The sequence below is a fragment of the Xenopus laevis genome, chromosome 9_10L (assembly GCF_017654675.1).
Source record: "Xenopus laevis strain J_2021 chromosome 9_10L, Xenopus_laevis_v10.1, whole genome shotgun sequence".
NCBI classification, from domain to species: domain Eukaryota; kingdom Metazoa; phylum Chordata; class Amphibia; order Anura; family Pipidae; genus Xenopus; species Xenopus laevis.
In genome coordinates, this window is record NC_054387.1 from 52,970,221 (window position 1) to 52,996,398 (window position 26,178).

Below are 26,178 nucleotides of genomic sequence, written 5' to 3' on the forward strand. Positions count from 1 at the left end.
TTTTTTGTAATTGTTACTTGAAGTTCCTAAACCTGACTTAAGCCAACCTGACTGTCCCTTCTCAACCTGGCAAGAGTTTCTAATGCTCACAGACTACTGCTGCACAAATATGGCAGCCCCCTCATAGAGGCAGATGGGGATCACACAGGTAATGTAAAAAGCATTGGGTGAATACTTATATGGCAAATGTAGAAATAGCATGAAAAGAATGCTGATAGATGTAAAAAGGATGTAAAAAAAAAAAATTGTCAGGATCTCTTTAACCGATATAGAATTGAAGTCTCCTTGAACTTCCAACATGTCAAGGAAACATATGTCTTTGGTTTGTATTATGCATAGCTACGTAGTCCAGCTCAATCGATTAGACTTACTAATAAACTGACCAACAGCCCAGTCTCAGACATAATATATGCTTGCAAGTACACATTTAGGTAGCTCATTACAAACATATCTAAGGAGACTTGATTTATGGTCCAGGCAAACGCAGCAGCAGAGGCCCTAGACAAGAAACAGCGGATGATTGACAAGCAGATAATCGAGTGGAGACAAAAATTTGAGGAAGTTCAAAGCAACCTGGAAACGTCACAGAAGGAATGTCGCCTCTACACTACAGAACTATTCAAGATTAAAACTGCCTTTGAAGAGACCCATGAGCATGTCATAGCACTCAAGAGAGAGAATAAGGTATTGCAAGGTAAGTTATATCACTATAATCAATATCAAAATCAGATCCCACATTTTACCCACTGTATTCATCTTATTTGTTTTAAGCCTTGAAACTTCTGTTTCCATTACCTTGCAATAAGTTCACTGTCCTGTGGTGTGTTTGCCAAAACTTGGCACAAGTAAAGGTTCACATACTGGAGTAAGATAACAAACCTCTTACTGGTAAATACATATCCCATATGTTAAGGCTTATTCATTGCTAGTCTATGCTGTAAACGTACAAGGGTAGAGCCAGGCCTAGACTAGCAAAGTCAGGCCCAAATTAGTTTCCACATACCCCCAAGCGCCTAACCCCACAGTTTGGTAACAACCATCTCAGTGTGTCACAATCACAAACGTAGTCAGGACAGGATGATCACAACTATTTTGTAAGCATAAAAAGAAAAGAGATCTCCTTCAAGACAGATATATATATATATACATACACACCTCATGCAACTTTTTATGTGTTTTTTTTTTCCGGTGCTGCAGAAGAGATTGCTGATCTGTCTGAGCAACTCAGGGATAGTGGGAAAAACACCCTTGAACTTCAGAAATCAAAGAAGAAATCAGAAATGGAAAAAGAAGAAATGCAAGTGGCTTATGAAGAAGCAGAGGCTGCTTTAGAGGTAAGTGGAGAACTGGTCTGATGAATAATGCAGAAGGGGTCATTGGAATATCTCTGCTCCAAGTGTAAATGAGGTACAGATTTATGGCCAGTAGAAGGGTGAAGGATGGAGGGTCATTTTAATTCAGTATCCCAATTAAAGAGATTTCTATAAAGCACCGTGTGTACATATATACGGCATCTTGATCTTTTATAGAGCTCCATAACAAAATAAAAAATGCACCATTTGTTCCCGAGGGTAAAGAAGAAAGCTCTCTGCAATCTGTCTTTTTAGGTTTCATTGTAAGTCTGTTCTGCACGTCGGCTCAGGTACAATTTGCATATAATATAGTAGATACAGAATTTTGTTACCCCACTCCTGTTGGCAGTCTCTGTCCTGCCTGATGCCCTCTAAGATACCTGATTCGTCTATTTAATGTTTGGCATTATGCCTTCAAACTTGCCCCATTAAGAGAATTCAGAACAGGTTTATTTGCTATTGTCTGTCTTTCTGGTGGATGCTATATTTCAAAGAGTAGGCAATTAGGACAATCAAACTGTCACTTGACCCCATGGGCAGGCAGTTAATGTATAAAGTCCTTGCTGTACAGTATTCCTGCACAACAACAGTACAAGTGTAAAGAGACAGAACAAGGGCAGTTTCTTCTTTTTATATTTTTACAAATTAAGATCATTTAAGGTAAAACTTATTACTATTAGAGGTTCCCAACTAATAGTCCCAACGAATAGTTTGTGTCCCAGGTGTGACAGGGTTGATTTATTTACTGTCCTGTATTCTTGGAACTAGTAACAGGCTACCTTCATGACAATATATTCTATATATTATTTAAATCAACTGGCATAAAACACTTTGACTATTTTTTGTCTTTTTTTAAGTTAAAACTCTATTTTATGATACACAAATATAAATGCAAATCCATTAAGTGAAGCTTTGGTGTAAAAATCCAGGGCAGATCACCATATATTTTGCCCACAGTGCACTCAGGGCCGCCATTAGCAGCCCTCAAGCCCCACCCCAGACCTCAAGCCCCACCCCAGATCCTGCCAACCCCACACCACAGACATCAGCACTAAAAAACGCTAAACTCCCCCACACACAAGTTATAAAAAGCCATTGATGGTCAGGGCCCCCCTATAAGTTGAAAAAAAATTGTGGTGCCAGGGCCCCTATAAAAGTTTATTTTTGTCACAAAATCCTTTGTGTGTAGCACAATGTCTCATGTGTACTGCACACAAAATGTATATATACACGCACAGGTTAAAGGCAACATTCTGGATAACATGTCCTATACCTGTATCTATAAATCTTTATATAATCAAATATATAAAGTCTGTTCATTTTAATATATAAATGCAGAATACTAATTGTAACGATGTTGAACAAGTCAATATTATGTTTCTACCAGCAATCCATTCTAGGGGACAGGTCATCTGATATCTATGTTGGAAAAGCATTCATACATCACTTAGTTTAACTTGCCAATAAAATACAACATACATTTATATTCACGATCCACACTAAACCGCATTGACATTTCCAGCAAAATTGCTGGGCAGCGGCAAAAGAAACCTTGCAGATGTCCAAGCCCATGAAAACAGAAGCTTAATTAGAGAGTAAATGAAAGTCTAGGGAAATGATTCAATTTCATGTAACAGAATGTGAACAAGCTATGTCCTCTCATTAATCCCCAAGTGTACAGTAATATATCACGGAAACCCATTTGTTCCGCTTGTCTGCTTCAGAGGGCAGCAGATATTTCAACCCCAAATTAGGCTTTCACCTTAGTTATGAACATCTCGAATTTAGATATATAAGTGGCAAAAGCAAAAACATTTATTTACATTTTTCGATTTTAGTAAATTCAAATGCGTTTCAATTTCAGATTTCAATACGTTTAAAGGAAATGCGCATTATATAGTGTGTTCTATAATGCTCGAAAGAGATTTTACAAATCTCGGAAATGATGAATCCCCCTAATATTTTGTCTTGAAATATTATGTTAAACAATGCAGGGACTACGAAAACACAAGCAGTGGAAAAAGCCTAGAGAAGCTAGTTAACATGCCGTCCAATCTGTCACACAGCACTTGTTGTTACGAAGCAATTTTCAGCTGCAGATTGTAATTTGAGCATGATTTCTGGGAAATTTGCATGCAAGGCTTTGCTCAAATTAAACTGTAAAAATTACTCCAGACCTAGATCTAAATGTGTCACTCAAACGCCTATTGAGCTAGCATGGAAATCAGCAACAAAACCTTTTAGAAGAAACAAGAGATCTCTTGATACCTCTCTGAGGCACATAAGAGTTGATAGCTGCAATAAACAAGGGAAGGAGTCTTCAAGCCTTTAGAGGATTTGCAATTAGTCCTAAACCTGGAAAATGGGATGTTCTGTATCAGCAGGATTACCTGGAAATAACCTAAAGGCCTGCATATTAAAATAACGTAACAAATCATCAAAAGTCGTAGCTTTATAACTTTTCTCTCACACAGGAAGGACACTGCAGTCAATTCAGAGCTGCATACCTTCCTCTTCACCTCGATCCCTTCCCTATGCCATGAAGTGACAGTTTTTTGAAGTTTCCTTATCCAGGAGGTTAGGACTGGCCTCTGGGGAGGCTACAAGAGAGTATTCACTTGCACCATCATGGAATGGCAGTGTCAGACTGGAGTTTATGGGCCCAGCTGCCAACATAAGTGTGTCCACCATCCCCTCATGCCTGTAAGATCACTGCAGAAATTAGAAAAAGAGCACTCTGTGAACCCCACTCATGCCAGTAAAATCAATGAAGAGATTAACAATGAGCACTCCATTTACCCCACACACACCTGGAAAAAATGAACAATGAGCACCCCATTAACCCTAGAAAAACCAGCAAGATCACTGCAGAAATGGCCAGATTGAAAACATTAAAACAAACATTTCCAATTCTCGTGTGCTGTCTCTCTGCCTCCTCCTGCTTTGCTGAAATGGCTATAAAAAATTCCAAAGAAAAACCTTTTCTGCATTGATCTAGGAGCTGCAAGCAGTGGCTGTCTCCAGTTTCTAACATCACAGTCTGAGGTCCAATCAGCGTGGCCCTGTGCATCCCAGCTCCCTCATCACTGGGAGGGTGAAGTGGGATCTAGTGGGACAGGCAATAGGGCCCCATGGTTACCTTTGATGACTGAACAAAATGCCTTCACAAGTTGATCCTCCCTGCTCATCTTGCAACCCTACCCATGCTCATTGGTAGGGATGTAGCGAACGTCGGAAAAAAAGTTCGCGAACATATTCGCGAACTTGCGCAAAAATGCGAGCGGTTCGCGAACGGTTCGCGAACCCCATAGACTTCAATGGGAAGGCGAACTTTAACATCTAGAAAAGACATTTCTGGCCAGAAAAATGATTTTAAAGTTGTTTAAAGGGTGCAACGACCTGGACAGTGGCATGCCAGAGGGGGATCAAGGGCAAAAATGTATCTGAAAAATCTGCCTGTGTGTGCTTGGAAGAGATAGTGTAGGGGGAGAGCTGTTAGTGATTTCAGGGACAGATGATAGTAAGCTTGCTGGCTAGTAATCTGCTTGATACTGCTCTGTATTGGAGGGACAGAAGTCTGCAGGGATTTGAGGGACATTTTAGCTTAGGTAGCTTTGCTGGCTAGTAATCTACTGTTCTCTTTAAACAACTGCCATACGTTGACCTTGTAGGCATTGTTTGCCCAGTTTTTTTGGACGCAGCCACTGAAGCACAGTTGCCAGAAAAAATATGCCATATAAATGCTGAAAATAGTAATTTTTCGCCATACGTTGACCTTGTAGACATTGTTTGCCCAGTTTTTTTGGACGCAGCCACTGAAGCACAGTTGCCAGAAAAATTATGCCATATAAATGCTGAAAATATAAATTTTTTTGGTTGCAGCCACTGAAGCACAGAGGCCAGAAAAATTATGCCATATAAATGCAGAAAATATGCATTTTTTTGGTCGCAGCCACTGAAGCACAGTTGCCAGAATAATTATGCCATATAAATGCTGAAAATATAAATTTTTTTGGTTGCAGCCACTGAAGCACAGAGGCCAGAAAAATTATGCCATATAAATGCAGAAAATATGCATTTTTTTGGTCGCAGCCACTGAAGCACAGTTGCCAGAAAAAATATGCCATATAAATGCTGAAAATAGTCATTTTTTGCCATATACGTTGAGTCAACGTATGGCAAAAAATTACTATTTTCAGCATTTATATGGCATATTTTTTCTGGCCTCTGTGCTTCAGTGGCTGCGGCCAAAAAAACTGGGCAAACAATGCCTACAAGGTCAACGTATACACTACTACAGCGGTGGATACGGATTACGTAAAATATATGAATGCTGCTTGAAAAAAAGTAACTCAAGTGGTTTTTCTAGAGACGATAATATTATCAATATTTAGACAAAATGTGAACAAGCTCACACAGCTCGATGGCGGGTTGAAGAAAACAGTGTGCAAATAATGCCTACAAGGTCAACGTATACACTACTACAGCGGTGGATACGGATTACGTAAAATATATGAATGCTGCTTGAAAAAAAGTAACTCAAGTGGTTTTTCTAGAGACGATAATATTATCAATATTTAGACAAAATGTGAACAAGCTCACACAGCTCGATGGCGGGTTGAAGAAAACAGTGTGCAAATAATGCCTACAAGGTCAACGTATACACTACTACAGCGGTGGATACGGATTACGTAAAATATATGAATGCTGCTTGAAAAAAAGTAACTCAAGTGGTTTTTCTAGAGACGATAATATTATCAATATTTAGACAAAATGTGAACAAGCTCACACAGCTCGATGGCGGGTTGAAGAAAACACTGTGCAAATAATGCCTACAAGGCCAACGTATACACTACTACAGCGGTGGATACGGATTACGTAAAATATATTATGGCTGCTTGAAAAAAGTGACTCCGGTGTTTTTTCTGGAGACGGTAATATTATGGATATTTAGACAGAATGTGAACAAGGTCACACAGCTCGATGGCGGGTTGAAGAAAACAGTGTGCAAATAATGCCTACAGGGCAAATAATGCCTAAAAGGTCAACTTATACACTACTACAGCGGTAGTAAAATAAAAAAAGTAAAATAAAAAAAAAATGAATATTAAAAAAAAAAATTAAAGTTGGTGCTGCTGAACTACTAGGAGCAGCAGATTAGCACACCAGTCCCACTCCCCAACACTGCTAGACTAATAGCACTGGGCTCTTATAGTAGTAGTAGTAGTAGTAGTAGTAAAACAACAAAAAAATAAATAAAAGCAGTCCTTACAAGGACTACTGTTATTGCAGCAGTCAGCAGATGAGATCAGAAGCAGGACAGCTGCCCACTGCAGCTACATACAGAGCACTGCAGTAGAAGGTAGATTACTAGCCAGCAAAGCTACCTAAGCTTAAATGTCCCTCAAACCCCTGCAGACTTCTGTCCCTCCAATAACAGAGCAGTATCAAAACGATTACTAGCCAGCAAACTTTCAACTGTCCCTGAAATCACTAACAGGCAGCAGCTCTCTCCCTACACTATCTCTTCAGCACACACAGGCAGAGTGAAAAAACGCTGCAGGGCTTCGGTTTTTATAGGGAAGGGGAGTGGTCCAGGGGAGAGCTTCCTGATTGGCTGCCATGTACCTGCTGGTCTGGGGTGAGAGGGCAAAAAAAAGCGCCAACAATGGCGAACCCAAAATGGCGAACGTCGCGCGACGTTCGCGAACTTCCGGCGAGCGCGAACACCCGATGTTCGCGCGAACAAGTTCGCCGGCGAACAGTTCGCGACATCTCTACTCATTGGGGGCAGATTCCTAGCCGGCAGGAGTCTTGGTTGGCACTTTACAATGCAAGGCACATGTTCCTGCTACCTCCTCTGAAGCTCCAGGGTGGACCGTCTCAGTCCTTGCCAGGAGTACAATGTAACAGCCCATGAGCTGTTAGAAGTGCTAATCCAAAACGAATGGCAAACAGCTGAAATATAGTTTCAGGACACCAAACACTTTCCAGTACCTATATTCTATGGAGTATATTGAGAAAAAGAGTGCTCCTCTGATGGGTGATGCTACGGTATCATGTTTGTCAAAAGTTACCATACTCAGTTCCTAATGCTTCAGCTTTTAAAGACCCCTGGTGCGGGACATGCTGCTGGGCCCCCGCCCCCCTCCGTACCAGATTTATTTACCCGAAACCGACCGATGTGGCCGGAAATCGGCAGTGCGTGAGCTGCCGGGGACCCTGAGGGGGTGCGGGCCCTGGCCCAATTGCACCCCCTGCTCCCCCGGTAGTTCCGCCACTGGCTGTGTTCTATTCTTGCTTCAGCCAAGGTGAGTTGGGATGTTGAGACTTGGTCCAGCTTTTCCTTTTTCCCCCTTTCTGCATGCCAGATGATGGCCCTAAGGTCCAAATCATCCAATTAGTATTCTACAGCCAGGAGGCCAATACTTGTTTAGCAGATGAATTCCTAGATGTGGCTTGGGTGCTTGCTTGTTCTTCAGCCTTGAAGGTTGCAGCTCAAAGATTATGGCTGAAGCTTTGGTCCTGAGCTCAAAATCATTCATCAATCATCCATCCCCTTCAAGGGTTCTAAGCTTTTTAGAGATGAATTAGACAAAGTTATTTCTCAGGCTACAGGGGGTAACACCTTTCTCACTCAAAACAGAGTCAAGTTTGTGTTTGACTCTAAGTGCAGTCGGGCAATTTTCAAGGATCCAAGGATTTCAGAGTTATAAGGCCATTTTAACCTCTGTACAATCCTCTCCCTTCAAAAACAAGTGTTGGGGCAATACCAAGACTCCCTGGCAACAGTGCAAGTCTCAGCCCAAACCTGCCACAAGAAACCAGGTACCTCAGCAGCTGATCTAATTGGGGGACAGCGTTGGTATTTTGCCAATGTGTAGAATCAACTCATAGAGTTTCCCTGTGTTCTAAACACCATTTCCTTAGGTTATGATCTTGAGCTAAGAGGCCTCCCCAAAATGTTTTTTCATGTTCAGGGTTCTTCTTTGGGCTCTCAAGTGACTCACCTTTCTAACTATAGTCTTCACTAGTCTTCTCTTTGCCACTCATCAATCTCCACAATGTTTTCAAAGACCTAAACAGACAATTTGCCCTCCTTTACTGCCTCATCTCCTATATTTCCAATTACTGATCTGACTTTGCGGAGATCAAAGGAACTCATTTTAATAACTTGGTTTGAAATAACCGTTGTCAGCACAAGAACTCTACATGTTTAGTCAAGAGGATTAATATAGAAGGAGAGATTAAAAATGCACAGTTTCAGAACACAGGATTTAATCTTCATACGAATTTATATTACCGGGGACGCGTCATCATAAACTCAGTTGATTTATTCATAATTCTCTATTCATAAATATTGCAGCAGCTCCTTTACGCAGCATTTTAATCACAGTTAGGTGTATCAGGATTACAAATTAGTTGACATCCACAGTTTAACCATCAGTTTCCTCAACTTGTACATGATCTTTTTAGAATCTCAGTTTCTCAATTATGATTTTTACATCAAATTTAGAGGAAACAAAAGTTTATACTAAAATAACATAAAATTTATAGAACGAATGATGCAGAGCTAAATTACATACCAGTCACTTTGAGAGAGACATACCGAGAGAGTGCTTGCTGTGGGCTCATTCCTTCCAATAACCTGTGTCCCCCGTCGTAGGGAGTGTTCTGTACTAATCATGTAACACTCAGAATGGAGTTACATGGAGAGTCCAAAAACGCCCAAGTATGTTCTTATGGACCATGTTCTAGAGTCCTGCACGGAACTAATTTCTAAGACCCCAACCCCCAGCATGCGACCCGAACCGCAACCCGCATATTAATCCACTTTGATCTGCTACCCGACCCGGACCTGCAACTGCCTTAACCGCAACCCGACCAGCAACCCGCCGGCCACCATCAAACCAATTTTCTAGTCACTGAACTACACCACATAAAAAAACTAAAGGAAGTTGTCAATAGCTGATATGAATGTTGGGGGCAACACCACAAGCTAACATCCAAACATCAATTAAACCAATAAATTTTCCTGTAGCTTTATTTATACATAAATATCCTTAAAAATGAATTCACCTAATTAAAACATATAGGTAATGTTAAAAGCGATGCTAACAACACTTAGGGGCACATTTACTAAGGGTCGAAGTGAATTAGAAGTGAATTTTCGAATTCAAAAACTTCGACCATCGATAAGGCGAAAATTCGATTTGAATTGAAAAAACTTCGAATATTCGACCATTCGAAAATCTAAGTACTGTCTCTTTAAAAAAAACTTCGACACTTCACCACCTTAAACATGCCGAATTGTTATGTTAGCCTATGGGGACCTCCTAGAAACTATAGCCAGTATTTGGCTAAGTTTTTAGAAGTTTTTTGAAAATCGTTCGATCGATTGATTTCTACGTTCGGTCGAATGATTTGAATTCGATTGAAAAAAACGGCTAAATTCACTCAAAAAAAACTTAGACTATCGAATTTCTACAATTCGATGGTTGAATTTCAAGTGTTTTACCACTTCGAAATTTGACCCTTAGTAAATGTGCCCCAAAATGTGTTTCTCATGATGGGTCACATTTCAACACAAAAACCTTCGAAACTGTAAAACTTACTCTTGCTTTGTTGTTTGAACAAACTAGAATTTATAATGGAATTACCTGGAGTATATCCATTACCCTAGTTGCCAGTATTTTTGCGACTGTGATTTTATTTAACATTCTTCTAACAGGTTGAAGAGGCCAAAGTAGCTAGACTGCAGCTAGACATCACACAGCTAAAGGCAGACATTGACAGAAGAGTCCAAGATAAAGAGGAGGAATTAGAAGCAACCAGGTAAAGTATTCATATGCTAATAAATGGGTGGGGGGGGAAGACATTAGGAAAGACAGGTAGGAAGGGTCAGAAATTATTTAAAAAAAAATGATTTCTTTTTTATTACAAATTTTTTCTCTATAAATTAGTTTTTTTAAATCTCTCTAAAACTCTAAAAATATCACATTTAAAAAATGTCAAAACCATGAAAAACTCTAATACAAAACTTCAACAATTTAAAAGCAATCCTACTGAAAGTCCTATAGAAGTCAATGGGAGCTGCATTTATGCTTTTATTCAGCAATTCAGACTTTTAGAAATTTTCATTCTTTTCTGCTAGTAATTTTCCAAAAAAACTTACAATTTTTAGAGGTCTTTGTATTATTATTTGGAACGTTCAAATCAAGGAAAAACAGCAGCACTCCGTTAATATTTGTAAAAAGTGAGAAACTTTACTTAAGTGCCAAAGACAATGTTTTGGCTTCACTCCAGCCTTTTGTTGTTTGTTAATCTTTTTACTTTTTATATTCAGATTTATTAAAAACTCTCATGGCATTCATGATTTTAGAGAAAATTAGTTTAATCATGCTTTCAAAAAGCTTCTAAAAGTCAACCTATAATAAATGGGCTGCTAAGTCAAGGACAGACAAGTCGAATGCTGCAATTGACAAAACAGCACACTTTAGACAAGGGTAAAGGTCAAAACCAGAACAGACAGCAATATAAGGTCAGGTCAAGCAGCTAGAGTCAGCCACATTAAACTAGCTCAGCGTAGCCTTAAACTGCTGGTTTATAAAGCTTGGCCTGGTTCGATCATATAAAATTCTAGTTGGAACCAAAGTTCTCCATTTATGAAAAGCTATCTGAATTGCCAGAGACTTTTGTTTCTACTATGATAACTCCTCTTAGAGTCAGACAGTTTACAAAAAAGAAAAGGGTGTCAAGGCTTCTACAAGATTGTACCAAAAACATCATTTGGTACATACTGTACACTCAATCAATAAAATGTAGTTAGAGGTCTGAGTCGACCAGGACTGAAAAAGCAGAGCTACTAGATGAAAGCAGTAGAATTGTTTCAGAAGTCCTTGAATGTAGTACATTGTCATCTAAAAGCTTGCAAGTCAATGTAGAAGTCAATAGGAGCTGTCCTAGCCAAAATTTCAGCCTGGTCCTCTAGTTATCTTCAAATGAAAAAATTCTTTAAAATGAAATATTGTATAGTTTCAGTGCTACACTTCCTTTCTTCCCTAAAAATTAAAGGAGGAGTCCGTCAACCAAGCCACAAAAAGGCAGTAGTATACTGAGTGAGCAAATTCCAAGAATATGGACGAGTAGCCTATCAGTATAAATAAAGATTAATGCTGCTCTGTAAACCCTCTCTCAGAATTTCATATATTACAATTCCCTGATAGAATCTTAGAAACAAGTTTTGAAATTAAACATTAACAGCCTATTAGAGGGCTCGGAATCCTTCTTTAATTCTCCTATACTGCAACATTTTTTCATGGAAGGCCATCTTAGGTACAGACAATTAGACAGTGTTGCCTTTCAATTCTGAAACAAACTACATCTATTGTACTAAACGAACCTTTCTCGTCCCACTAGGAAGAACCATCAACGCACTCTTGAATCCTTACAGGCCAGCTTGGACACAGAAGTGAAAGGACGCACCGAAGTCACAAGGCTGAAAAAAAAGTTAGAAAGTGATATTAATGAATTGGAGATACAGCTAGAAAATTCAAATAAAAACACAGGAGAATTGATGAAGTTGGTAAAAAAACAACAGCTACAGCTGAAGGTAAATTGATATCCTAACAATGATAAGGACCATTACAATTGGGACTTAAGAGGTTCTTAGACTTAAAAGGTTCTATTATAATGATTGAAAAATCAACATTCAACTTAACCAAATCTTTACTATTTACAAACAAATTAGATTTTTTTCAATTTGATAGTGAGGTGCTTGTCCCATGAAGACCGCCCATATAAAGTCTCCAAAAAATAATCAAACAAAAGATAAATATAGGGACTGCACACTCAAAATTTAAAAGGCAAAAGTTTATTACATTTACAAACAATACACTCACATGTTCAGCTATGGCCCAGTATTGGGCCAATACTGGGCCATAGCTGAACATGTGAGTGTATTTTTTGTAAATGTAATAAACTTTTGCCTTTTAAATTTTGAGTGTGCAGTCCCTATATTTATCTTTTGTTAGTATTTACAAAGGCTGTAAGATTTATCTAAAAATAATCTAAATTAAAATTCTAATTCAGTAGATTTGGTGTCTTACTTGCTTACAGGAGACCTGGAGTCATAACAACATATGTTATTAATGCCAAGTATTAATTGATAGTATTATTACAGAAATGCTAAGTCTGAGGTTTTTACACTGGGACTAAATACACATTGGTCAGTTAATTATAACCTACAGTTAAAACACAGAAATTATGATGAAACAAAAACATTATTTTATTGCTATTTGTATGTGTAAAATAAAATTCAATATCAACATGATGCCATGCTTTGTAGGACCTGCAAACACAGATGGAAGAAGAAGCCCGTCAACACGAACAAGTGGTTGAAGAGCAGAATTTGCTGGAAAGACGGAATGGCATGCTAGTATCTGAACTGGAGGAGTTAAGGAATGCTATTGAGGCATCAGATCGGTCCCGGAAGGCGCAAGAACAGGAGCTGATGGAAATAAATGAGAAATGCAATGAGTTCCAAAACCAAGTAAGCATAACAGCTGATAACATGCATTACGGTAGCAAGAAATACTGTACAGGTAAACTAGACTACTTGACTACTTGGAAAAATTACTTTGAGACCATTTTCAGAGTTTACCAAAACAATTATAGTGATTCAATATAGCATCACATCCATCAATAAAAATTTATTTTTGCCTCTTTCCATTCTTATAAAGCATGGCACCAAATTTGCAGTTGCTATAATTAGATGCTCCAGGAGACTTATTCAGATACCTAAAGGGGATACATAAAAAAAACCAATAATGTCAAAAAACAGAATTTTGCTATTTAACCCAAGTGGTGCTACAAAACCAGATAAACATCATGGGGGCCTCCCCCAGCTTTTGCGACTTTCGCACATGCGTGCCGCATCTTTCATGGGCAGGGGTTTGGAGTTCGGGACTGCCAGGAGGGCCCCTCATTTTGACTGGTCGGCCCCAATGCTCCAGTCTGACCCTGCCGAAAGGAGCCGAAAGCCTCTAAATGTAGTCAAAGGGCAGCACAAGGTGGCAAAAGCCACTGCGAGAAGCCAATGTAGAGGGGAAGGCCCCAATAGAGCCAAAGAAGACCTGTAAAGGTATGTTCCACTGAACACCATTGGTTTTTGTATTGTTTGTTTCTGTTTTTTTTTTTTAAACCCCTGGCCACCAATTTTTTTTAAAACTTTCATGGGGGACCCTGGCCATCAATATTTTTTTCAATTTTTATGGGGTACCCTGCCCAACAATATTTTTTTTTACTTTTTTGGGGCTGACCACCAGTGTTTTTTTTGTTTTTTTTAACTTATAGGTGGACTCTGGGCACTAATGGTTTTTTTTTAACTTGTGATGGGGACCAGGCCACCTAATTTTTTTTAACTTTGCAGGGGGGCCCTGACCACCAATGGCTTTTTATAACTTTTATGGGGGTATTTTTACTGTTTTAGCACTGATGTCTATGTGGCCTTTTTACTCTGGTGTGGCGTGGACGAGGCCCTGAAAATTTTGTCATACAGGGCCCTATGATTTCTGATAGCGACCCTGATTGTAACCTTCTGCTTATCCTACCTGAAAACAAACAGTGAACCAAAAAAGGTTGACTCAATAAAACAAAACATATAAATATATACACACATACATATAATGACTTTATACTGACCTGGTCACATGCCATAAACTAATAGACTTATACATCAACAACCTTTCCATGATAGAATACACCAACCTACAAAGTTATTACAAAAGCTACGACTACCCAGAGAAAGCAATATTTCCTGATGAGGAGTAATAGCTTTAGGCTCTTCTTCCTAGAAAGCCACAGAAAATGTTCTAAGATTTATATGTGCTCCAACATATACAGTCTATCTGCTAGTTGAAAAAAAGAATAATATTACTATTGGTCTTCCATCAGTGTCAACTGAGAACGCTCCTTTGTTATAACCTACCCCCACAATTTTGTCTAAGTGGTAGATGACAAAGCCTTATGAATATATTGTGCATATATGTACAAGTCCAATCATAAACAACAGTGAATAAACACAGTGAACCAGAAGCCAAGCTACAAGGAAGTTCACAAAATAGTATTGTAGTATTTTAGTGAAAACATATACACCCATTTGAACGGCTATGGTGTGACATAAAACTTTTAAAGCGACCAGTGTATTTCATGGTTATTCACCTTCACCCCAACAGAACAATAATTCCTCTTCACCCCAACATGTGGTAAGCGAATTGAATAAGATTAGTGATGGGCAATTCTGTGCAGTTTCCGGGAATTTACTGCGGAACGGCGAATAAAAGTGATTGGAGGCAAAAAATATAACGCACGTGACTGTTTGGTCCAAATGCATTAAAGTCAATGGGCGTCCAAACAATTTTGATGCACACAAATTTTGACGTCAATTTTTTTTAGGGATGCACCAAATCCACTATTTTGGATTCGGCCGAACCCCCAAATCCTTCGCGAAAGATTTGCCCGAATACCGAACCGAATCCGAGCCCTAATTTGCATATGCAAATTAGGAGTGGGAAGGGGAAAGAAGTAACGCAATTTCCCTCCCCGCCCGATTCGCTTCGGCCAGGCAGAAGGATTCAGCCAAATCCGAATCCTGCTGAAAAAGGCAGAATCCAGGCCGAATCCCGAACCGAATCCTGGATTCGGTGCATCCCTAATTTTTTTTTCGCCTGCAGCTTTGCAAATGAATTTGCGTGCGGTGAAACCCGTAAATTTGTGTCGCCCATCACTAAATAAGATATAAGGCTCAACCACTCCAAAGGGCATAGACTTAAACGAGTACCTTAATAAGTTGCCAAGCTCATCATAAAAAAGATGATAAGAAGCACATTAAGGGGCACATTTACCTAGGGTCGTATATGGAGGGTTAATTAACCCTCGATATTCGACCGTCGAAGTAAAATCCTTCGACTTCGAATATTGAAGTCGAAGGATTTACCGCTATTCCTATGATTGAACGATCGAAGGAATAATCGAACGATTCGAAGGATTTTAATCCATCGATCGAAGGATATTCCTTCAATCAGGAAATTGTTAGGAAGCCTATGGGGACCTTCCCCATAGGCTAACATTGGCCTTGGTAGGTTTTAGGTGGCGAACTAGGGGGTCGAAGAAATTTTTAAAGAGACAGTACTTCGACTATTGAATGGTCGAAAGATTTTTAGTTTGAATCGAAGTCGAAGGTCGTAGTCGAAGGTTGAAGTAGCCCATTCGATGTTCGAACTAGCCATATTCGGCCATTCGAAATTCTAACTTTTTTTCCTCTATTCCTTCACTAAAACGAAGTAAATGGGCCCCATAGTGTAACACATTAATTCAAAGATTAATAATCATAGCTTACAGTCTACTCACAATTAGTGATGGGCGAATTTCTCCCGTTTCGGTTCGCCAAAAAATTCATGAATTTCGCTCGAAATTCGCAAAACGGTGAATAATTAGCGAAACTTGAAATTTGACCCCACGTCAATCTTGACTCCGGCGTTAAAGTCAATGGGCTTCCGAATAATGTTGACGTGCAATGGTTTTGACGTAAGCGACTTTTCTGACGCACGGGCAACATCTTTAGAGAATATGAGAAGACTCCATCCTGAACTCCCATATAGTCTTCTGATCAGTTCTTTCAGGTACAGGACCATGTGGTTCTGAGGCCTTTGTCAGAAGAACAAGATGTCAATTTAAATGCCCAAATGCGTAAGGCTATGTATTAATTTACTTTGTGGCCTGAAATAAAGTTCTTTTACAAGTTTGTTTTGTTTGTGGGATCTGTGAGTGCCTGCTGTCTTCTGTTTGGTTGGATGCCTTCACCTGGAGCTGTAGGTCTGCAGCATGTGCACCCAGACCCCATTTACTACTGGTGAGATTACAAATGGATTGGCCTTGCATTGTGAATTTTCTTCTTTGAATGTAACATTAGTAGTAGCCTAAAAAGAAAACTTAATTAGAATATTGGAAACTATTTGGTGAAAATAACCCATCAATCTCCTTGTGGTTTCAGCAATAAATTGGTGCTCACAGAAAAAATAGCAGATGTAGAAACCACTGTAATCGTTCTTACAAGCAGCCTTCTGTTTGTCTATCAGAAAGTATAGCAAATACCTAATCCACCCTGAACTTTTGCACATACAGACCTTTGTTTTTTGCTTTAGAAGATCCAGGTGCCACCCTCTAAAGCCAACACAATGCATGAGGACGGTACACGAACACTTTTAACCGCAAAATATATCAAATATAATAACTAATAACTTTGTAGTGAAAATCAGTAAACCAGTAATTCCTTTGCATGGAAAAAAAAGGCTAAGATCATATTACATAAGAAATAATGAAACATCATTTAAATCGAAACCTACGAAAACAGTAGTTATTATTAATAAACTGATCCAGTTGATTTTTACTTTGGGTGATCTTTTTTAAAATCTGACAGCTCCAGTGCGTATCTCTTTCAAAAAAGAAGCAAGATGCCAACCTGCAGCAGGTAACTGCCGAGAAAGAAGATTTATTAAATGAGCTGCGGCATGCTGAAGAGAGAGCTAAGAAATCTGCAACGGAGGTAAGAAACAAAATCTCACATGGAACATGTATATTTATGGATTTCACACTCAACTAATGTCTAATGGCAGAAAATGTTAGTAGGAGACTTATTGTTCTATTATACACAACACTGAATGTTTAGAATGCAAGGGTGAAAAATGATTTTCAAGACAAGAATTTATGTGCCTAGATATATATATATATATATTTATATCTATGTACTATAAAAATATAAAAAAAAAGGGAACAATATACAATGTGTAAAAGTATAAAATGTACAATTTTAACTAAGATTAAAGGATTATGCTGAAAAAAAGTCCCTGCCCCAAACATCTTCTAATCTATGAATCTATGGAAATTATTCCAATTTATGGAAATGTACAGAATAGTTATTACACCAGTCATTTGGGAGATTATTTATTAAAGGCCAATAGATAATAATGTTTTTTCAAGAGTAGTTTCAGTAAAGAAAAAAAATACGGGATAAAAAAAAACTTTTTTCTAGATTTATTATGCCCCAAAACTGCAAAAAAACAGAATCTAAAAATAATCCAGCTAAAACCTGTCAAAATCATGTAGAAATTAGGGATGAACCGAATCCAGGATTGGGTTCCGGATTTGGCCAGGATTCGGCCTTTTTCAGCAGGATTCTGCCCGGCCGAACCGAATCCAAATCCTAATTTGCATATGCAAATTAGGGACAGCGAGGGAAATTGCGTGAATTCTTGACACAAAACAAGGAAGTAAAAAATGTTTTACCCTTCCCACCCCTAATTTGCATATGCAAATTAGGATTTGGTTCGGTATTCCGCAGGGGGGAGGATTCAGGGGTTCGGCCAAATCAAAAATAGTGGATTCGGTGCATCCCTTGAAATCCCTTGAACCATATGAAGCTGTTTTTAGCCTTCATGATTTTCAGGTTTTTTCAGTGGATTACACTCGAAAACTCGATCAATTTGAGATATTCGAGTATTCAACTTATTCCCCCCGATTGCATTCAATCAAGATTTTTACATTTGGGTTTTTTCATAAACAAGCAAACATTTGAGTTGTGAGTTTGAGGTAGAAAAAAAACTCACAAACTGGGCCTTTGATAAATAACCTCCTAAAAATAGTTGGGGCCTTGGTCTATAGGTGACAAAAAAGGTAATATTTGAGTTTAGTTTTCAAAAGAGAGAGGGACATTCCTTATGGGGGAGTTATGGATCGGAACTCCAAAGATGAGCTGCAAGGTTTGGCAGCAGGAGATGGCAAGTGCTGTGTGGTTTGAAAAGGCATGGGTTTATGGGAAATGAAGAAAATACTTGGGGGAATTCCAGAAGAACCATATCCCACTGGAGGTAAACTGAGTTAGTGGGAAGGAATTAAGTGTTATGAAAACACAAAACACGTAAGGCTGTAATCCATACTTGTACTTCAATAAATACTTTTTTAACTGTAACTGCCTGGAGGATTGCTCTTTGAGTGCCTGCTCTACAAACTACATTAATGGAAAGGAAGGCACAGGAGGTGCCTCTCAAGTGGTGCTGGGATAAGCTGCAGCCAGTGCCGGGCCAAGCCAACTGGGCGCCCTAGGCAACCCAGCCGGCCATCGCGCTCCCCTCCATGCTCGTGTGTGCGCAAGCTCCTCTCCGCGTGCACACCCCTCCATCCAGCGTGCGCACACATGCGCAGAGCTACGGAGGGGAGGGGGAAAACTGAAGAGATGAGCTTGGCAAGGGAGGGCAGGGGAAATATCGCCAGAGGAGAGGGAAAAAACTGAAGGGGAGGGCGATAGAGAGCTGAAAGGGAATGGAGAGGGAGCGCAAACATGGACTACGGGTAGGCAGAAGACTGGTACATGCCCAGCGCCCCCCTTTCATTGCGCCCTAGGCAGGTCCTTCTTCTGCCTACCCCTTGTTCCGGCCCTGGCTGCAGCAGTTGGTGCATCTACATTAACAATTAAAAATAGGTGCCTCAATATACTATGCATGGTGCTGATTTAATAATATTTCAGTTTACCTGGGCAGTGCATACAAAGGTTTAATGTTTTTTGAGGCTGTAATGAGCATATATCTAGTATTTTTGATGCACATTTGTAGGTGTTGCTAGCCAATAAATATCTGGACAAATGCTGAGAGTAAGCTGCATAGCTATGGAGATGATTTTATAAATGCAGTTAATGAACCTTGTATAAAACTTGGCAATCTCTACAAAATACCAAATATCTTTGATAAAGGAAGAAGGCAACTGAAAGCTTTAGTGTTAGACGTGTATTGCCTTTCAGAGAAAATTCATTGAGAAGGAATGTGCTTCCATCTAGTGTTCATTTGTAACAATGTGTTGCATGAGCAAAGCACATCTAATACATTTATTTCTTATCACTTTTTTGAGGCCACATCTAATGCTTTAATCAATTTAAAATTAAAAAACAGCAATAAAAAAAAGAAACCCAGAATTATTTATGTTTTGATCATATTGATACATTTATTCACAGCAGCAACATTAAATTGATAAAAAATCATCGTCAATACATTGAAAATGTCATACCATTCACATTTCATTTGTTAAAACCTTTATGCATAGAGACAAATGAGTAGAGAAAAAAAGGGGGAGTCCAAGATTTGTTCAATTTCTTTTGGTGTCTATATATTCTCCCAGCTGGCAAGAACTGTAGGGGTGTCCTGCCTTCTGATGATTTAAATTGTGATTCCTTAAAGGGCATGTAAAGTCTAAAATAGAATAAGGCTAGAAATGCTGTATTTTGTATACTAAATATAAACATGAACTTACTGCACCACAAGCCTAATCAAACAAATAATTTATGCTTTCAAAGTTGGCTACAGGGGGTCACCATCTTAGAACTTTGTTAAACATCTTTGCAAGACTAAGACTGTGCACATGCTCAGTGTGGTCTGGGCTGCTTAGGGATTGTCCTAAACAAAGCTGCTTGAGTTCTGCATGGCTGGTAAGTAAGGCGGGGGCTCCCCCTGCTGTTCATAATATGATTGTTTCCCTGCTCAGCAGTTAGGGACGGTCTGACAATTCCTATCCACAGCAGTAAATAAACGGAGAATTTCACTGCATACAGTCAGGTTTCTTATAAAAACGGTACACATTTTTTAATTAAAGTATATTGGAGATAGGTTTCTTTTTCATTAAAGAAAGTAAAAATTGGATTTTATTTTTTTGCCTTTACATGCCCTTTAAGCAAAAATGGACTACTAAATTATTACTATTTCAATCTTTCTTTTCAGGTACAGGTATGGGATCTGTTATCCGGAAACCTGTTATCCAGAAAGCTCCGAATTACGGAATTCCCGTCTCCCAAATAATCCAAATTTTAAAAATTGATTACCCTTTTCTCTGTAATAATAAAACAGTAGCTTGTACTTGAACCAAGCTAAGATATAATTCATCCTTGTTGGAAGCAAAATAAGCCTATTGGGGTTGTTTAATGTTTACATGAATTTCTAGTAGACTTAAGGTATGAAGATCCAAATTATGGAAAGATCTGTTATCCGTAAACCCCCAGGTCCCAAGCATTCTGGATAACAGGTCCTATACTTGTATTTATTATTTTTCTCTCGAACTTTTTCAAAAATGAAATATCTTGGATTGCAGAAGGTTCCTATTTGTTTCATAGGGGCAGTTCACCTTTACGTTAACTTTGAGTATGTTATAGAATGACTAATTCTAAACAACTGTTTCTTTTTTACAGTTTTTGAATTATTTGCCTTCTTCTTCTGACTCATTCCAGCTTTTAAATGAGGGGGTCACTGATCCCATCTAAAAAACAAGTGCTCTATATGGCTAGTTACTGCTGGTTACTATGGTTTTTATTACCCCTATTTCTGTTGAGACCCCTCCTATTCATCTTGTTTCTAAAATTAAAACCTGGGGCTCTACTGCTTCTAGGCTTCAAGAATGGCAGATGAACTGCACCATGAACAAGGCCTCACACACCACTTACAGAAGATAAAGAAAGGACTAGAGAATCAGATTAGAGAACTAAATGCCAAAATTGAGGAAGCTGAGCAGATGACCTTAAAAGATGAAAAAAAGTTCATTCAGAAACTGGAAGGAAAGGTGAGTTGGAAACATCAGGTCCACCTGTGATACTGCTGAGGGGTAACAAGGCTCTGTTCATTAGAATGCACTAATACTTTAAAGGAAAACTATACCCCCCAAACAATGTAGGTCTTTATAAATAGATATTGCATAAAACAGCTCATATGTAAAACCCTGCTTCATGTAAATAAACCGTTTTCATAACAATATAATTTTCTAGTAGTATGTGCCATTGGGTAATCATAAATAGAAAATTGCCATTTTAAAAAATAAGGGCCGCCCCCTGGGATCGTAGGATTCACTGTACTCACAAACATACCAACAAACCATACCGGTTAGGTCACATGAGCCAATTAACAGACAGAGTTGTGTCTTTTGCTTCCACACTTCTTCCTGTTACAGTTAGAGTTGTAGTATTTCTGGTCAGGTGATCTCTGAGGCAGCACACAGACCATCACGAAATGGTGGTTCAAGGCAAGAGATGTAAAAGGGAAATATTTACTTAAATATATATTCCAGTTTGGTAAGATTCTTTAATATGCCACTTAATATGATTTGAACTATCTGTTGCTTAAGTGTTAATTTTGGGGGTATAGTTTTCCTTTAAGACTAGTTTCCAAAAGAAAGAGACCAAAGTCCATCAAGTTCAACCCCCTCCTATCAAACCTGCAATAGATACACAAACAACGACTAATTTCCGCGTTTCGCCGACAGCGAATACATTCGCGAAACTGAGGCGAAAATTCACGAGTGCCAAAACTGTCGCACGTCAACATTAATCGGACGCCCATTGACTTTAATGCGGGCGTCAAAATTTATATAAATAGCCTTGGATAATATGTTTGTTCAAGAAATCAATAATAATGAGAATTAGAATAGAATTTGCCATCACTCCGCTGGCAATTCCACAACCTCACTGCCTTCAACATGAAGAGCCAAGCTCAGTTTCTCAAGTCTAAAGGGGTGGTCTGTGGTGCATTGGTCTTTTCTATGGAAAAAGATCCCCCACTATCTGTCTATAATGCCTTCTAATGTACTTTTAAAGCTTAAAGGAAAACTGAATCTGAACTAAAGAACTAGCTAGAAATGTTGTACGTGATGTTTGTGGTTCTGTGCCAGCCTAATGCAACCACAGCCCTTTAGCAGTAAAAATTTGTGTCTCCAAAGATGCCCAAGTAGCTCCCCATCTTCTTTTCTACTGATTCACTGCAAATTCTCTTTGCTGCTGTCAAATACTGAGCTTAGGGACCCACTCACAATATACTGAATATATAAATATAGATGTCATAATATTGGGCTAATTAGTAAATAATTCAGATTATTGGTACATGGAAGCTCAGAAACAGCACAGTTAGCAAAAGAGTTTAGTCATCAGCTCTGTAGCATCAGCTTTAACCATTCTTTGCTAGAAGGACTTGTGTGTTGAGGATCGTTGTCTTGCTGCATAACTCTTGAGATTCAGTTCAGGGACAGATGTATTGTCATTTTCCTTTAGGATTTACTGTTATAGTTTAGAATTCATTGTTCCAATTCAATGATGGGTGCATCTGAGCAGTTTCGCTTCAACAAAAATTCCTTTTTACTTGGGGTGCCAAAAGTTAGGTTTTACTTACTTGACACCCCGGGCCGGTGCTCCTATCTGGACAAAACTGCACCGGCCCGGGGTTATTCCAATGAGCAATGCACAGCAATCGTTTTCTTGCTTCTTCTTTCTTCAAATTTTCTGGGGCAGACGCATTTGGCAGTAGAACAAAACAGCCAACTTTTTTGTTAAAGTTTGGCTTTTCGCTCAAAGAAGAAAGAAGTAGCCGGAAGATGATTGTTCTGTGGTGCTCGCTGGAAGAATCCCAGGCCGGTGCAGTTTTCTCCCAACTTTTGCCACCCCCAAGTATAAAAGGACTTTCCTTCTCCTTTAAGCCAAAAAGCAAGCTTCGTCCGTCCAAAACATTTTTCTAGTATTGTTCTGGTATGTTCACAGGATATTAGCAAACTGTAAATGTTCAGTAATATCTTTGGGGGAGAGCAGTGGCTTTCTACTTCCTATCCTGCCATACATACCATTGCTGTTCAGTGTTCACCTAATGGTGAACATCAACATTAGCCAATGTAAGACAGGCCTTCTGTTGCTTAGAAGTTACCCTGGGTTTCTTTCTAACCTCTCGAACTATTAGACGCCTTGCGGTTGGAGTTATCTTTGATGGTTGACCAATTCTGGGTAGGGGTAACAGTAGTCTTGAATTTCCTCCATTTGTACACAATCTGTCTGTCTGTTGATTGGTGGAGTCCAAGCTCTTTTGAGATAGTCTTGTAATCCTTTTCCAACTTTATAGGCATTAATAACTTTTATTCTCAGGTCCTCAGACACCTCCTTTTTTCAAGCCATGATACACATCAAAAAAAAATATTTTTTGTGATCAGGCTGTGCTGGATCCCCATTCTTTAAATAAAACAGGATCTCTCTCTTACTCCCCTCTGAGGCAAATTGGAGAGGCTTCAGATGGGGTTTTTTGCCTTCCTCTGGATCAACTAGTAGTTAGGCAGTATAAAAAAAAGTTCAAAGGTTGAACTTGATGGACGTGTGTCTTTTTTCAACCAAACTTGCTATGTTACAGGTCATCCCATTGACTGAAAGTCTCTGATTTTGCCTTCAAATTATTTGATAATCCTAAGGATTTGCTTACTTTTGCCACTTTTACTTTTTTTTTTGCATTACTTTTGCCACACACAGATATGTTATTAGATAATTGTTTTCAATAAATACATGACCAAATATAACAATTTTAGTTTTATTTGTTGAGCTAAGTTTTCTTCATCAACTTTTAGGATGTGTTTGAAAATCAGATAATGTTTAGGTCACATTCATATAAAAATATAGAAGATTTCAGAAACTTTCAAGCACGCTGCTATAGTTCCTGGAGTATTCAGGGCATCTGTCATTCACAGCAAATCTTACCCAACAGGCTTTCTAAAAATGGTAGAACACTTGCCTTTGGGAACCTAAAAAATTCTCAAATAAGCCCCTTCAACTTATTGCAGTGGCCATATTTACTTAGCTAAAAAGCCTTTGAAAAGCTGAATAAAAGAAGTAAATAAAATACAAGTCCATTAACTTTGACATGAAGCATTACATTGTGTTTTTTGAAGGTAAAAGAACTTGAGACAGAACTGGACTTTGAGCAGAAAAAACACGCAGAAACGACTAAGACTTTAAAAAAATACGAAAGGCGTATGAAGGAGCTAATCTTTCAGGCAGAAGAAGATCAGAAGACTCAGCAGCGGACCCAAGACCTTGTTGAGAGGCTGCAGAGCAAACTGAAGACGTACAAGAGAATGGCAGAAGAAGCGGTGTGTATTCTGCTGATGTTTGTTGGTAATACCATACAATACATCACGGGGTTCATTGTATGCAGCTGAGTGTTAAGGAATCTGATTCATTGGGAAATAGACCCCAGTGGGTCACACCAAGGGCAGGTTGCAAGCTGCATGAATTGCATATACTCTTCCCCCATTACAAGTACTACAGGACTGCTGCAGGCTAGGCACAGGTATGAGAAGGTAACTCTGTCAATGTAGAAACTTGCTTGGAAGTTAGGGCAGTCAGTGGTTGGGGAGTGTCAATCAGGACACACAACAGAGCAGTTTGTGAGATCTAGCCAGGTCATACACAGGAATCAGAGAAACGTAGCGCCAAGAGATGAGAAAAAGCGGATGGTCAGGAAACAAGCCAAAATCATACACAAGCAAAGGCTTGACAGATTTTTCAACAAAATTTTGTTCAGGCAAGGAGTAAAGCAAGGCAGGATTTATTAAAAGGTTTCTCCTACTGCTGATTGGGAGAACAATGCAGATAATATTAACACCCACCATTGCTGGAACCACACCTGACATTGAGTCTAAGTGACCCACAAATTTTAGAGTAGCCAGAGTGGAAAATAGTTTACACCCCCTGCAATAAATAACCTATAACATCCAGTCTGAACATTTCTGAACATTTTGATTTTCACTGTAGGAGGAACAAGCAAACCTGAACCTAAACAAATATAGAAAGACCATAAACGAACTTGATGATGCAGAAGAGAGAGCAGATATTGCAGAGTCTGCACTTTCTAAAATCCGCACAAAGAACAGAGCTAGTTTTGGTAAAGGCTTCTCCTCGGTAAGTGGCGCATTTAAAGCAAATCTTATTCTGATAAAGAATATGCAAGGCCTTAAGCTACAAAGTAGTAGCCATCATATTCAAGACTCTTTCTGCTTTATTACAGGGCTGTGCCTCCCCATTGGCTATTCTTGTCAGATCCCCCAGCTTAACAGGATTGGATGGTCGGGTTGAGAAGACGGAGGAGGAAACAACATCACTAATTCCTGCTTATCTGGACTCACTGAAGAAATTAATGGCAGAATAGCTTTGTGTGAGGTATTCATGGGTACTCACTTTAGGCATAAACAATGCTTTATCCAAAAAACCAACCTAAGTGTTGTTGCCTTAATGAAAACATTAAATAATAATATACTTTGAACTTGTATAAATTTGCACAAAATGTCAAACATGTTCAAAAAGGAAAATAGTTCCTAAAATGCAGTTAAACTGAGTGTAATACTACATGCATATCCTTGGACATTTGCAGAAAGGAAGCCATTTATTCCAATGTGTATTTGAAACTGAGCCTCACATTTCATGTATTTCTCAACACAGTAGCTCATCTGAACTTTGGAAAAAGTTGAAAGATACAGCTCAGAAAGCTAGATTAAAGTGCATACGACTACATAAAGGGGTATAATACACAAAAGCTATGAATATCTTGTAAATTATATCCTTATAAATGGTGAGTTCTGATGTCATCAGTTATAAACGGTGAGTGTTGATGTCATTTCTGTCACATGACTCACTGAAATGTGTGTATTATAATAAATAAAGTACCCCCAGTTGTAAAATATGAGGATATTAGAAGTTAACTCGGAGTTCCATGACCTGTATAAAAACACTCGGCCTTCGGCCTCGTGTTTTTATATGGTCATGAAACTCCTCGGTAACTTATAATATCCTTATATTTTACAAGAGGGGCTACTTTATTCACTATATATTTATCAAAGAGTGAAGTTAATAGTGAAGTTCCGCCACTAGAGTAAAATTCCGCCACTCTCCATTCATTTCTATGGGATTTTTATAGGCGTATTTATCAAAGGGTGAACT

General features: G+C 38.9%; 1 protein-coding gene across 3 annotated transcripts in view; it reads left to right on the top strand.

The window, feature by feature from the left end:
- The window catches only part of LOC108701192 (putative uncharacterized protein MYH16), a 95,931-nt gene extending 70,097 nt beyond the window's left edge, over window positions 1-25,834 (top strand). For all 3 annotated transcript variants that reach the window (XM_018235494.2, XM_018235492.2, XM_018235493.2), the window contains 10 exons: window positions 478-694; window positions 1,198-1,334; window positions 10,084-10,187; window positions 11,772-11,964; window positions 12,700-12,903; window positions 16,831-16,956; window positions 20,835-21,005; window positions 24,132-24,332; window positions 24,997-25,143; window positions 25,250-25,834. In XM_018235494.2, coding sequence (XP_018090983.1) covers window positions 478-694; window positions 1,198-1,334; window positions 10,084-10,187; window positions 11,772-11,964; window positions 12,700-12,903; window positions 16,831-16,956; window positions 20,835-21,005; window positions 24,132-24,332; window positions 24,997-25,143; window positions 25,250-25,390 — 1,641 coding nt within the window. In that variant the 3' untranslated portion in view covers window positions 25,391-25,834. The remainder of the gene's footprint in view (window positions 1-477; window positions 695-1,197; window positions 1,335-10,083; window positions 10,188-11,771; window positions 11,965-12,699; window positions 12,904-16,830; window positions 16,957-20,834; window positions 21,006-24,131; window positions 24,333-24,996; window positions 25,144-25,249) is intronic.
- The last annotated feature ends 344 nt before the right edge of the window (window positions 25,835-26,178 follow it).